Source organism: Stegostoma tigrinum, chromosome 28 (assembly GCF_030684315.1).
Source record: "Stegostoma tigrinum isolate sSteTig4 chromosome 28, sSteTig4.hap1, whole genome shotgun sequence".
NCBI lineage: Eukaryota > Metazoa > Chordata > Chondrichthyes > Orectolobiformes > Stegostomatidae > Stegostoma > Stegostoma tigrinum.
The window spans coordinates 39,154,957-39,170,634 of record NC_081381.1 but is presented as its reverse complement, the minus strand read 5'-3'; the positions used below and the strand labels follow the sequence as shown (position 1 = coordinate 39,170,634).

Here is a 15,678-nt window from a genome sequence, read left to right as displayed (position 1 = left end):
AGTGCTTCCAAACATAATCACAGCCAAATATCAGCAGTTTTAAATTTTGGCAACATTTAGTCAATTTCCATTACACATTACCAATTGGGAAAAAGAATGGTTTTAAGGTTGTAATTCTACTGTGGAGGTGGACTGGAGGTTCAGTGACACATGTAATCAATTCATGATGCTCTCCATGGTTCAGACAATATCCAAATTCCTGATTAGATTTCACTCCTTCCTGTCAGGACCAAGGGACACATTTTCAGAATAAGGGACAGGCCATTTAGGAATGAAAAGAGGAGAAACATCTTCACTCAGAGGATGGTAAATCTTGGAGGTTGTTGAAGGAGAAGGGAACAGGTTCAATGGGCAGATTGAGCTAAATCTGATCCTTTTTCTCAACTTCTTTAGCCTATTAATATTCAATATTTATGTGCTAACCTGCCATTTACTGTTTCTCTAATAACATGCCACATAACGCATCTTATGCCAACGGTCATATTTAAGTGCAAACTGCACTGTTGGTAAGCTAGGAATCACAAGTGAATCTAACAGCATTAATTTTTTTTATTTCACCTCGAAATATTTAACAATTAAAATATGATTGATACTGATATATGTGGATTATATTTTCTTTTCTTGAGACTTTTGAAACAACCTAGAACTTTTCTACAACTGACGTATTAAGCAACAAGAACTTAACATTCTGCTTATCATTATGGTTCTTCAATTTTGCCCATGAAATAATGAAGCTGGCTTTAGTCTTGTAACTGTAGCAAACTGGTACATAGGTCTCTTGTGCCTAGAACTAAAGAAAAATTCTTGGTAACAGAACCTAAAATAAAATTGCTTGTACTCTGCTGAACTAAGTTACTTATCACAACTTCACAAAAATACACAAACATCACTCAATACTCATTTGTTTTACTAATACTTTTGCTGTTGGTCAATGTTTATTGGCAACTGGGTTGAGACTGTGAAAATCAATCCAGAAGAGCCTACAGAAACCAGAATGAAAACTCTTCTGTCACTTTACTTTGGGTTGATTTAAAGTCCCAGACTGAAAGGTAAAACATAGCATTTTCCCAAGTTTCCATGACAAGCTCCCAGTCACTGGCATCAGATCATAATTTACATACTTAAGAATCTAAAATGTGCTATGAAACGCATATAGCTTTTTGAGCTAAAAAAAATTATGTAAATATTCACACTTATAGGTTAGGAAGCCATGTGAAATGAATTTGCTGTCACCTTTTTTCCAAGTTGAAACACCAATGAGGAAAGTGTGTCCATTGCAGTCTGACGCAATTCGGGAGTACAGTCAAGTGTGCGCACTATTGGATGAATAATTCTTGAGGCATAGTCCGTGAAGTCCAAGGATTCTGTCAGACGATCCAGAGTTTCCAAGGCAACCCTTGTATGTGAGGAAATAAAATTGTTCCTTGTTCAACACAAATATGGAACTTATTTTCACCCTTTTTCCTTCCAGCAATGCTAATATTTGAATATATATATATGTCACTATATATACCATAACATTGTCAATATCTAAATATGTTGCACTTTTCCATGAGTTTTACGCTGCAGGAATCAATTATGATACAAGGTGTATATGGTTCATATAGTTTTTTGGAACTGGATTTCAAAATAGGGAAAAATGGTTATTTGTTACTTTTGTGAAGGGTTTCAAGTTCACAGTGTCCTTCTAGAATAGTGGTCTAATCTAGTATACTTCACAGAGCAGCTGACAACAAAACCCTGTGGTGTTAATGAAAATATTTTTGTACTGCAACATTTAGGACAAGCAAACTTGCATGGGCTTTGTTTTCATATCAGAAGAATCTAGAATGTGCAAGCTTTATTTTAATTCAGTTCAGAAAGCAAGGTTTTCAGCTCAGTTCATAAAACATTACCGTTGAGTTTAGAAGCAAGTTTTGTTTCTCTCCTAGGAGGACTCAGGGTAGATGGGAAGACATCACCTCCACAAATAGAGTTAATTTGTGAAACATCAAACTAGAAGAATTAGAAATTTGCTGATTATTACAACTGAGAATGTACATGCTCTCAGATTTGTAGACAAGTACATGTCATCAGATTTGGAAAGGAGTCATCAAATTGTCTCCACAGTCTAAGGCCAAGAAACTGGCGGAGTCCGTTAAGTAGAACCCTAAAGAGTTGAGATATCATGTAATTTTTCTGGACTTGAGTCTCTGTGACAGATATCACTGGGAAATGAATTGAAATTTCATTTTTCACTAATGACAACGAAGACTCTGAATTGTAATGCTATTAGCCTCAGTGTTACTTTGATAACAGATTGCGTAGCAATGGTTTTGATCAGTGTAAAGAAGAAGTCTCCTCACCCAACTCTTCTACTCCACCACTCCAACCTCTCACACCAATGATTCTCAATGTATAAATTGACAACTTAGTCAACAAAACTGAAATCAAGCTTAGAAGTGATTACACGAAAGTTGCTTTGTGGAAGATTTGAGAACAAACAGAATTATAGAATCCAAACAGTGCAGAAAGCGGCCATTTTGCCCGAAATCTTCACCAACCCTCCAAAGTGCATCCCAATTAGACCTAGTCACGCCACTCTATCCCCGTAACCCCATGCCTACAATGGCTAATTCATCTAGCCTGCACATCTTGAACTCTACAGGGCAATTTACCATGGTCAAATCATCTAACCTTTACATCTCTGGACTGTGGGAGGAAACCAGCGCTCCCAGCAGAAACCCACACCATCACAGGGAGATTGTGAAAACTCCACACAGACAGTCACCCAAGGCTACAATCAAACCTGGATCCCTGGCGCTGAGATAGCAGTTGTAACCATTGAACCAACATGCTGCCCTGAATATATTCGTACTAATTTTTTAAAAAATGAATAATGGTACAATGTCAGCACAATAAACTGTATATTTGAATGAGCTTTAGCAAATATCAAACTGAAAATATACAATTTTAATGGGCTTCAGTTAATATCAAACTGCAAATATACAACTGTAAACTTACTTTCTAGGTCCTAGCGGTACTTCTTGGCCATCAAACAATTTAACAATCGGAGGGAGCAAAAGGTGCAGATAGTCGTCCAGATTTGCTCCAAAAAGCTGTATTGCATTTAGTAACTGCAAAAGGAAGTGTGTAGTGAGAAAAAAACAAAAGCAGTGGCATTTTAATCTTTTGCCTTTATATATATTCCTCATTACCCATACGCTGTCTCTACCCACAAAGATCAGTCGACAAAAAAAAACACTTTTTAAACAGAATTATTGCCCACCGCCTAGATTTTACTGGGTTTGGATGTTCCTTTGTTCTGAGAGACAGTGAGTGAGTGAGAGTGAGAGGGATGGGGTGGGAGGAAGGGGGGGGAAAGAGAGAGAGAGAGAGAGAGAGAGAGAGAGAGAGAGAGAGAGAGAGAGAGAGATAGAGAGAGAGTGTGTGTGTGTGTGTGTGTGTGTGTGTGTGTGTGTGTGTGTGTGTGTGTGTGTGTGTGTGTGTGTGTGCGTGTGTGTGTGTGTGCACACGTCAGACAGACAGAGAGGGCACGGCAAGAGAGAAAGCGTGTGCGTGTGGCAGATAGTGACTGCATGACACGTGTGTGTGCCTGCATGCATGTGGGAGAGGCTGTATGTATGTGCACGTGGGAGAGAGAGAGACAGTGTATGTGCGCACATGTGTGCATGCACGTGTATGTCTGAGACAAAGAGACAGGGAGAGAGAGAACATCCAGTGCTGACATATAACTCAGGGCAAGCCCAATCTGGCACTATGTGGGGGTTACAGGACATTTAATTCTTTTTTGTCAACATAGTACATCATGAAAGTTGATGAATGATGACACATGAGTGTTTTCTTTTAACGATGAGGAAGTGTAGATTTTTAAATTTATTTTCAGAAACTGGCAGTGACCTTACAATTTTGTTTGCTAGAAAAGCCGAGTTGACTGAAGAATAAACATCAGTAAAGCCGCTCAGATCCTGGGTATGTCGCACATCATGGAGGTGTAAGCATGCTTATTTTTAACTTCCACCTTTTTATCCACAAATGGATTTATAGGCAGTAATTATTATGTGGCCTGCCAACTCTCTGTTTTTCTTTGAATATGGTAGTCATCATCTCTTTATTCTAATTTGCAACATTTGTAAAATTGACTGAACTATGCAGACAGCTTCCCTAATTCTAAAGGAAATGCTGCAGAAATTGTAGAAGCATTAGTCGAAACATTCTAGAACTCATTGGATTCAATGAGTGTTCCAGCAGAATAGAAAATTGGTAATATACTGCCCCATTCAAGATGGGAAGGAGAAAGAACGCAGGAAACAATAGGTCAGTTAGCATGTGGGAAAATGCTAGAGTTCAACGTTAAGGAAGAAATAGCAGGACATTTGGAAAAGCTGAATGTAATCAGAGGTAATGTGAAATGGAAATAACAAATTTGCTGGAGTTCTTTAAGAATATACCAAGCAGAGTTCATAAAAGGGGACCAGTAGTTGCCGTATATCTGGATTTCCAGAAGACAAGTGATAAGGTGCCACACAAAAGGTGATCGCACAAGATGGGAGCTCACAGTACTGTGGACAATAGGGTTGATTGAAGATTGGTGAATACAGAGAAGACAGTTAGAATTAATGGGTCTTTGTCAAATTCAATTATTTACATCTATATTAATGACTTGGAGGAGACAGCAGAATATAGAGTGTCCAAATTTGCTGATGATACAAAGATAGGTGGGAGAGCATGTTGCGATGAGGTTATCTGCAAGGGGAATCTGAAAAGGGATACTGATAGGTTCAGTAAGTGGGGGAAAAGCATGGGAAATGGAGTTAAGTGGAAAAAAGTGTGTGAACATGCACTTTGTTATGAAGAACTGAAAGGGAGAGACTATTACTTACACAAAGAGCAACTCCAAAAAATGCAGCAGAGGGAGCTGGGTGTTCTTGTACATTAGGAGACTGGTGCATAAAGTTATAAAAAACATAAATGGAAATTTGGCCTTTATTGTAAGGAGTTTGGAATTTAAAAATTGCTCCCTGTCTTCAAGAGAGAATATACCGGCATTGGAAGCAATTCAAAAGAATTTCTTTCGGCTAATTGTTGGGATGAAAGGTTAATCAAGAACAAATAAATAAGTTGGAGCTTTATTCATTCGAGTTTAGAAAGGTGAGGAGTTATCTTGTCGAAGCACCCAAGATTCTGAGGACTCTTAACTGGTGTGAGGTTGACAACATATTTCCACCAATGAAGGAATCCCGAATTAGTAGACAGTGTTACAGAATATGGGGACTCTCATTTAAAACAGAGACATAAAGGAATTTACTCTCCTAGAGGGTAGTGAGTGTCTGGAATTCTCTATCCCAGAGTGTTGTCGGTATTAGAACATTGAAAATATTTAAAGAGGAGGTAAATAGATTTTACAAATATTAAGGAATATAACAAATATTCTGAAGAAGGGTCCCGACCCAAAATGTCAACTTTCCTGCTCCTCTGATGCTGCCTGGCTTGCTGTGTTCCTCCAGCTCCACACTGTTACCTCTGACTCCAGCATTAGCAGTTCTTACTGTCTCTTAAGGAATTAAGAGCCTGGAGGAGCCTGGCATGCAAAGGAGAATGGACCTGGTCAGGTCAGCTAGGATCTTATAGAATGGTAGGGTAGGCTTGAGGGGCTGAATGACCTACTCTTGCTCCTACTTGTTATGTTTTTCATAAGCTTTCAAGCATACAATTGGAATAGATGAACAATGGCAATGCAGTCCAAGAGTTTAATAAACTTTGTAAGCTTTTAAAGCATGAAAATAAATCTATAAGAAGCTGAGAGTATTTCAGCTACAAAACGGCAGCTCCATCTGCAAATGTAATCAAAACTCCAAATGGCTCACCTTGATTGTAACACTGCGACCTGAACTGGTGTCATGCATGAATACACGAAGCATGTGAGGAATCAGTTGTGGCAGGTAAAGTTTAAACTCTCCTCCTAAAGCCACAACAATCTGTTCAATAACCAGGATGATCGTGTTCTGCATTTGGTTGCTAGGCGTCCAATATTCCTAGAAACATGCAAAGGTAATTAATTTTACTGTAGTCTAGTTTTTTTTATAAAAAGGATATATATTGAGAATAAGCTTTAAGTAAACAAAATATATTGAGTCTTCATTATAAATGAATTAAATTATAGCATTGTACTTTAAATAAGGTAACTACTTCATGGCTACAACTTTACATCTAAGTATTAAAAGACTCAATGCAAGTTTTTAGTAATCTAGAAGCTTAGGATAGGATTACAAGACTAGACTACAAGATAATTTATAAAAAGCGTTACGATATGAAAATACGAGCAAAAAAATGTTAAAAATACGAGGCTGCAACAATGTCCATACTGGAGATGACTGTACATGGCAGATACAATAGAAGCTTTGCTGCCAAGCAAAAAAGCACATTTACATGCAGACCTTGGTTCAATGCCCGGTGATAGCATTTCACAGTGAACACCCACCAGTTTTGAAAACTATCTAAAATATGATAACTAGACAAATAGAAGCTACATTTAAAAATGCAGGAAAGCAATGCTCAGCTGCATAAGAAAGTTGCAGATACACAAAGCAAAACATTCATTTCACAACGGAGAATAACAAGTGCATGACATGTTCTGAGGAAGGGTCACCGGACCCGAAACGTTAACTCTGTCTTCTCCTCCACAGATGCTGACAGACCTACTGAGCTTTTCCAGCAACTTTGTTTTTCTGCATGAAATATAATGAGTTGGAGGAAGAGCAAGAACAGGCAAAAAACACTACCACAATACTGAACCTACTGTTGAATACCCTTCATAAATAATGTAAACAGGCTATTAATTTGTAAATGAGGGAGCTGCATTTCAATCACATTGCACACAAATCAAAACAATTAAGTCTTGATTAAGTTAGAAACAAGTCCACTGGTTGGCAATAATTCTAACAACCTGTAGTACTTCAGCTGCTTCACTAAATTTTCCTGGCTTCTAGTATTCAAAGAGCGTTGGCATTGCAGCTGGCCTATATTATAGGGATACGTCTAACATTGAGGTTAAAACTACAATTTATCCATTGAAATCATGGCAGTGTTGTCATACAACACCCTCCAATGAAATCACATAACTACAGATAACTTAACATTTTACAATACAGGAAACATTTATATCACCTCAGACACATATGTGAGCTAGTGCTATCAAAAAATAACAACAATTCTTTACTCCTTCACTAAATAAAATGCTTAATGCACCCTTCACGTACAGAATCATGATGCTATATTTTTCAACATGTTGTCCAATATGAACATTATCTCAAACTGACACTAAAGAATGAGACTGTTTATTTTTTCTGTTGTGCTTATTTTCTTTTGTGTCTGACCCTTCTCTGAGGCACCGTATGCCCACAGTTTTACCTATGTGGCTGTTTTTCTCTTGTGTAAGCCTTAGTAGTAACTGTTGAATATTCATGAACGAACCAATTCAGCCAAATCCTACTCTTATTCAGCAACATTTATGCATTTCCAGCAAGATTTATTTTATAGCAATCTTACATAGGCCACTCAATATACTACAGGTCTTCGACCCATCATGTCTATGCTGATCAATAGATACCAAACTACACTCATTCCATTAAGTAAAAAAACTAAAGAACTGCGGACGCTGTAAATCAGGAACAAAAACTAAAGTAGCTGGAAATGCTCGGCGGGTCTGGCAGCATTGGTGGAGAAAAATCAGAGTTAGCGTTTTGGGTCTGGTGACCCTTCCTCAGAACATTAACCTGCATTTGGTCCATAACCTACTGTACCCGTCCCGTCTTTTTAAATCCTTATCCAAATCCTTCTAAAATTTTGCATGTACATGTCTCCACCATCCTCGCAGGTAACATATTCCACGTTTGTACAACTTTCGGGTGAGAAGGTTTTCCCTCAGATCTCCTCTAAACCACTTGCTCTTCTCCTAGTCTTAGACACATCAGCCATGGGAAAAGATTGTCATGATCTACCCTCTAACAATTTTGTACACCTCAATCAGATTCACCCCTCAGCCTCCTCTACTACAGGGAATACAACTCCAGCCTATCCAGTCTCTCCTCATAACTGAGACTCGTCATCTTGGTGAATCTCCACTGCGCACTTTCCAGGGCAATCATGTCCAATCGTTTGGTGACCAAAACTGAATGCAGTTATTCTATCCGTGGCCAAACGAAATGTTTCTTAAGTTGTCTCGTCAGTATCTGATTGGCAATAAAATCGTCTAACTGTCAGAAGATAAGGATTAAACCTGTAACATTCCTGGTCAAAATATATGACATTTTGTAGGGGCAGCATGGTGGCTCAGTGGTCAGCACTGCTGCCTCACAGAACCAGGGACATGGGTTCAATTCCACCCTTGGGCAACTGTCTGCGTGGAGTTTGCACGTTCTCCCTGGCATGGGTTTCCTCCGGGTGCTCCAGTTTCCTCCAACAATCCAAAGATGTGCAGGCTAGGTGGATTGGCCATGCTGAATTGCCCATAGTGTTCGGGGATGTGTAGATTAGGTGGGTTATAGGGGGTGGGTCTGGGTGGGATGCTCTGAGGGTCAATGTGGGCTTTTTGGGCCGAAGGATCTGTTTCCACACTGTAGGGATTCTATGATCTATGAAATGGTTCACCAATCTATCAGGAAAGCACCATGAGTATTTACTTTAAATGTAACCAAGTTAGACACTGATAATGCAAACGAATAGTCAAGATAATTATATAAAAGCAAAATACTGCAGAGCCTGGAGATCCAAAATGAAAACAAACAGCTGGGGATACTCATCAGGACTGGCAGTACCTGAGCACAGAGGATCAGAGTTAAGATTCCGAGTCCGATGACTCTTCTTCAGATCATACTAAATTTAATTATAAAGGGAATCCATTGATAACCAGGCATTAACAAAAAGTAAATGTAAGAGTCACTCAGCTAATCTCAAAATTGAGATCAAGAAGGATCAAAGACCAAGAGCATCACAAGTGGAGATGTACCCGAATGGCTAAACAATTGCAATACTCACTTTTATCAAAGCAAATATGTCATCCATGTAAGGTCGGATATGAATTTTCACAAATGACACAAGCATTCCCAGCTGCTGGAACAAGAACTGATAAAGGAAACATACAATTATACATATGGTTTAGAAATAAACTGTTTTGCCCATGACCTTTCTATGAATACATTCTACTTTTAAGTCTCAAACTCAAAATTCTACAGTCCCAGCTGATTACCAGTTACAAGTGTGCTGAATTATAGATATGGGAAAGAACCAGTCTGTCAGAGCTTTAGCCAACATGGCTTAAATTTAAAATAATGTCAACGTAACTGACAAACTCACAAAACCAAGCCTTAGATCATAACTTATCCATGATGACTTTTAACTAATGTCATGTACATTTTTCAATCAAATTCTAGAATGAACTCTCCCCAGAACAGAAAAGTTAGATCATTTTTATTTTTAAAAGTAATGGAAGTAGAGAGAAGACCCACTAGAATCTGGTAAACATTACACCTACAATATTAATTTCTCCTTTTTTGGATATTGACACACTTGCAGAATTTGCAGCATTTTCTTTTACTATTTTTACTAGCATACGTCTATGATATTTTAAAATTGATTTTGATTGATATGAAGAACATAGTAAATTGTCTAAGTTTAAAAGTAACTTTGTTCAAACAGGAGGTTACTCTTACTCATTGCTCAGTAATGTTAGTCCTGCACTGGAAATGGGTACATTTTAACAACCAACATTACAGAATATCTTCCATCTCCACTCAGTATCAATCTGTCACTTAAATGCAGCACTATAGAAAGACAGTCTTTACTGTTGATTACAGTTGACAAATACAGGTGTCCAATTGCTTGTTTGCATTAGGGTGGTGGTTCAAGGGTCACGTATTAAAAATAAGGACTACACATGAAAGGCTTCTTATTCCCCCTCAAATATTCCCCACTCAACTCGCATTAAAATGGCATGGTTGATAAAGGTGAGTGGTGGGAAAAAGTACAGCAATAGAGTAACTCAGAACTGAAGTTCCAGTAATTGCGGAATAATTGTACAATAACTCCCAGATTGGTTGTCCTGAGTCCTGTGAAAAATCAAAAATTGATTTGGCTCATCTGATCTTATCTACTCAGAGTTCTAAGGCCAGTCTCCTCATTGTGGAAACTAAAGTCAACGACTTAATGTAACAGATCACCCATTTCCACATTCTTTCTGCTTGACATAGGCCTTATACTTTCTTGTAGTTAATGAACATATATTTCACAAGATACTGGTTTAATGACTGAAAGTTATTTTACTGTTACTTTTCTCTTAATACAAGATTCCATAATTTGGTTCTAAATTCTCTAGTACTTACAAAGTTGTTCCTTGAATTCCAAATAAATCATCAAAAGCATGAATATTTTTACAAGTTAAATGACTCATGATCATACTGATCTACACCAAACCTACCTCTCGAGTATTGGCATCACAGACTCGAATGACATTCAGGAAAGTGGGCATGACCTGAGGTAGGAACTGGACACACTTTAAACCCAGAGATTTGAAGATAAAGGTGACCGCCTGAACAACCATTGTATGGTGGTTTGAGAGTGATGTGTCTCGCAGGATACGCATGAGGGTTACTACAGCAACAGCTGGGTAGAACTCATCCAATGGTAAATTCCCCATATTCACCAACATTTCACTAGTGCTGTAATCAGCTACAATCAAGAAAGTAAATATTAAAATTGTAAGTGAAATATGCGCAGTGGATGTTGAACATTAGAACAATGCACACTGTGTAAGATCAAAAAATACACTGTCTAGGCCACATTTCACTTAGTTATACAGCAGTACCTTCTCAATTTACTTTTTAAACCTTTTTAAATTGAAACAAGAATTAATGTAGGATTGGGATAGTATTGTACTGAAGTGACTGTACTACAATGGGTCAAAAAATAGTTAAGCAGCAAAGGATGAACACATACAATATAGGTAATTGTGACACAAACGGATTTTCATTGGAACTTGGAAGCACATATTGACTAGCTTAACCTAGCCACAAGAACAAGCAATTTCAAGTTCCTGCGAAGTTCAGATTTTCCGAGAAACTCAACTGGTTGACTTGTCCCCTTCTGAGAAGGAAACATGGGGAGCTCCTAGTTGTAAACCAACTATTTTGGTTCTTCATTGCCTAGCAAGCCCCACCACCATCGCAGGAGAACTGGAATAAGGTGTTAAACTCAGCTTTGCTTAAAATGTCCATATAAAGAAGTACAACCTAATTGAATCACACAATTAGAATTTCTTTATCACTTTTATTAACACTACTTTATTGTATTTTGTAAGTAATATCCACAAATTTCTTTCGAACAAATGCTTATTGCATCATGATCGTAGTCTGCACCTCAAAAGAAGAGTATAAAACAAAACAGGTGTCTCTTATTGACAACTCACATCTGAACAATAAATTCTAAAAGTCAGTGATATTCTTAAATACAGCGATAAATCTAACACATGTACAATAGCTCAATTATATATCTTTAAACAAACTCAAGACAGAGCAGAGATAATGGGAACTGCAGTTGCTGGAGAATCCAAGATAATAAAATGTGAGGCTGGATGAACACAGCAGGCCAAGCAGCATCTCAGGGGCACAAAAGCTGACGTTTCGGGCCAAGACCCTTCATCAGAGAGGGGGATGGTGAGAGGGTTCTGGAATAAATAGGGAGAGAGGGGGAGGCAGACCGAAGATGGAGAGAAAAGAAGATAGGTGGAGAGGTGAGTATAGGTGGGGAGGTAGGGAGGAGACAGGTCAGTCCAGGGAAGACGGACAGGTCAAGGAGGCGAGATGAGGTTAGTAGGTAGGAAATGGAGGTGCGGCTTGAGGTGGGAGGAAGGGATAGGTGAGGGGAAGAACAGGTTAGGGAGGCGGGGACAAGCTGGGCTGTTTTGGGATGCAGTAGGGGGAGGGGATGAGCTGGGCTGGTTTTGGGATGTAGTGGGGGGGTGGGGGGGCAGGGAAATTTTCAAACTTGTGAAGTCCACATTGATACCATTGGGCTGCAGGGTTCCTAAGCGGAATATGAGTTGCTGTTCCTGCAACCTTCAGGTGTCATCGTTGTGGCACTGCAGGAGGCCCAGGATGGACATGTCATCTAAGGAATGCGAGGGGGAGTTGAAATGGTTCACGACTGGGAGGTGCAGTTGTTTGCTGCAAACCGAGCGTAGGTGTTCTGCAAAGCTGTCCACAAGCCTCCGCTTGGTTTCCCCAACGTAGAGGTACCCACACCAGGTACAGTGGATGCAGTATACCACATGGGCAGATGAGCAGGTGACCATCTGCTTGATGTGGAAAGTCACCTTGGGGCCTGGGATGGGGGTGAGGGAGGTGGTGTGGGGGCAAGTGTAGCACTTCCTGCGGTTGCAGGGGAATGTGCTGGGTGTGGTGGGGTTAGATGGGAGTGTGGAGCGGACAAGGGAGTCCCGAAGAGAGTAGTCTTTCCGGAAGGCAGACAAGGGTGGGGACGGAAAAATGTCTTTGGTGGTGGGGTTGAATTGTAGATGGCGTAAGTGTCAGAGGATGATGCGTTGTATCCGAAGTTTGGCGGCGTGGAATGTGAGGACAAGAGGGATTCTCTTTTAGCGGTTGTTGTGGGGACGGGGTGTGTTCTTTGGTGGTGGGGTCGGATTGTGAACCAACTCCTCCTTGCATTCCTTAGACGACATGTCCATCGTGGGCCTCCTGCAGTGCCACAACGATGCCACCTGAAGGTTGCAGCAACTCATATTCCGCTTAGGAACCCTACAGCCCAATGGTATCAATGTGGATTTCACAAGCTTCAAAATCTCCCCTCCCCCCCACTGCATCGCAAAGCCAGCCCAGCTCATCTTTGCCTCCCTAGCCTGTTCTTCCTCTCACCTATCCCCTCCTCCCACCTCAAGCCACACCTCAATTTCCTACTTCCTAACCTCATCCCGCCTCCCTTGACCTGTCCGTCCTTCCCGGACTGACCTATTCCCTCCCTACCTCCCCACCTATACTCACCTCTACAGGCTCCATCCCCTCCCCTTTAACCTGTCTGTCTCCTCTCCACCTATCTTCTCCTCTATCAACCTTTGATTGGCCTCCCCTTCTCTCCCTATTTATTTCAGAACCCTCTCCCCATCCCCCTTTTCTGATGAAGGATCTAGGCCTGTAACGTCAGCTTTTGTGCTTCTAAGATGCTGCTTGGCCTGCTGTGTTCATCCAGCTCCAAACTTTGTTATCTCGGATTCTCCAGCATCTGCAGTTCCCATTATCTCTAATACAAAGATTTAACAGCATCTTAGGTTTGTCTTGTACATCCTCATCAGTGGTGTGTACCTTTGATTTTTTACTTATAAATTCTGTGTCTGATATTACCTCCCTCACTAACACTGAAGAAGGGCTGAGGCCCCGGGAAAGCTTGCGTTTTCAAATAAATTTGTTGGACACTAACCCGGTGTGGTGTGATTTCTCACACTGCAATATTGGAACAGTGGACTGGAAACTGCGACTGTAAACCAAATCCAAACTCCCTCTCGGAAATCAACTAAATGCAACTACCTACGAAACATTTCCTGGCAAATAGTGTGTGTTGTCATTGCTATTCAGTCAATAATTCTTGCTAAAGAAGAACCTAATAACAAAAGTTTCAAACCTTTCCACACAGAATGCACACACTATCCCAAAGTACAATATCAGATGGAAGTGTTTCAATGTTAATAGCCCACCAAAATTGTGACATTCATTATAAACAATATAGGGTACAATACCATGCTTGATTTCCTGAAGTGTGTGGATGAAAACACAAACGTTAAAAATGTGACGACGCGAGGTTGTAGTCCAACAGGTTTATTTGAAAACACAAGCTTTCAGTGGCTAACTCTTTCTTCAGGTGTAAGTGAGAGAAGTAATATCAGACACAGGATTTAAAAGTAAAAGATCAAAAGGTCACACCACTGATGTGGATTTATTAATCAAACCTACGATGGTATTAAATTTTTTAGCAGTTAGAAGGTTTTAATTGATCAATATGTGTATTAAAACCCCAAATTCCTTTCAAGTCACCGTCCTGTGAGAACTAAAGGTTTTAATAGTGAAAAGAAGAGGTGATATTTTAGGTCAGACAGTGCGTCTTAGATATGAGGCCTTGTTTAGAATCTGTGTATGTTTTGGTTTAGTTTTTGGCTTTATTTCTCAAGTAGGAGTTTATAAAACGCCACATTGACTGACTGTTTATGAATTGTGTGTTTTTGAACAAAATAGAATATATCGGCAAATACAAATTTACCCCATAGATTCTTATGTGTGTGCGTGCATGTGTGTGTGTGTGTGAGAGAGAGAGAGAGAGAGAGAGACACGGGGGAGAGAGAGAGTGTGTGTATGAAGGAGAGAGTGAGTGCATGTGTGTGTGTTGAGAGAGAGAAAGGAAGAGTGCGTGCGTGGAGGAGAGAGGGTGTATGTGTGTGTGCATGGGCATGTGGGAGGGGGAGGGAGAGAGAGAGTGTGAGAGTGACAGCGACAGCACGCGTGTGGGTGTGTGTGAGAGTGCGTGAGAGAGACAGAGACTGCATGTGAGGGGATCTGTGTGACAGTCTGTGCAGGAGTGTGATAGTGTGTAGTGTGGTGGGGTCATCTGTAGTGCGACATGAACCTGAGATCACAGTTGAGGCCATCCTCGTGGGTACCGAACTTGGCTATCAGCCTCTGCTTGTTGACACACGTGCGCACATGCACACACACACACACACACACACACACGCACGCAAGCACGCACGCACGCACGAATCTATAGGGTGAATTTGTATTTGCAGATATATTCCATTTTGTTCAGAAAGCTCACAATTTATAGACAGTCAGTCAATGCCTCATTTTATAAATTCCTACTTTAGAAATGAAACCAGTCTGGCTCCAAAGGAATAAACAGATTCTACACAAGGTCTCACACCTAAAATGAATTGTGCAACCTAAAATGTCACCTCTTCTTTCTATGATAAAACCTTTTGTTCTCACAGAATAGTGACTTGAAAGGAATTCAGGGATTTACAAATATATATTGATCAATTAAAACCTACAAACTGGGGAAACACAGCGAGCCAGGTAGCATCAGGAGGAAAGGAGCAGGCAATGTTTCAGCTATTACCCTTCTTCAGGATTATTACGCTTCTTCGTCTTGAAGAAAAGTAATAACCGAAACGTTGACTGCCCCTTTCCTCCAGATGCTGCCTGGCCTGTTGTGTTCCTAAAGCCTCCTGTTTGTCTACTTTGGATTTCAGCATTTGCAGTTTTTTTTTGTCTCTACAAATTATACAGGACATCTGTTCAGTTTAGCAACAATGTTTATTTTCTTCTGGTGAATTCTTTCTCTGGTTAAAAATTCTAACGGGAATTAGTTTTTGCTCAGTTTTGACTAACATTTACATACAAGAATTGCTTGCAACAAGGCAATCCTCTTCACAGTTAAGCAAAAATCATTCATGGAAGTTAACAGAACATTGCACTGATTTTCATTCATGATACTGAAGAAATAATGATCAATCAAGTTGGATCATTTCACGGTATCCTACATACATTTTGAGTTTGACTTAATTTCTCACTGATCTCCGAAGCTGATCAGTCAAGTCAATCCTCGCAAGCAATGTGTCTATTT

The 15,678-nt window shown here is 40.0% G+C and overlaps 1 protein-coding gene across 4 annotated transcripts in view; it reads right to left on the bottom strand.

Annotated features, from left to right (window-relative positions):
• Positions 1–15,678, bottom strand: part of mtor (mechanistic target of rapamycin kinase) — a 366,257-nt gene that overhangs the window by 245,862 nt on the left and 104,717 nt on the right. For all 4 annotated transcript variants that reach the window (XM_048561203.2, XM_048561201.2, XM_048561202.2 and 1 more), the window contains 5 exons: positions 10,475–10,725; positions 9,037–9,123; positions 5,868–6,035; positions 3,004–3,116; positions 1,234–1,396 (listed from right to left, as the gene is read on the bottom strand). In XM_048561203.2, the coding sequence (XP_048417160.1) occupies positions 1,234–1,396; positions 3,004–3,116; positions 5,868–6,035; positions 9,037–9,123; positions 10,475–10,725 (782 nt within the window). The remainder of the gene's footprint in view (positions 1–1,233; positions 1,397–3,003; positions 3,117–5,867; positions 6,036–9,036; positions 9,124–10,474; positions 10,726–15,678) is intronic.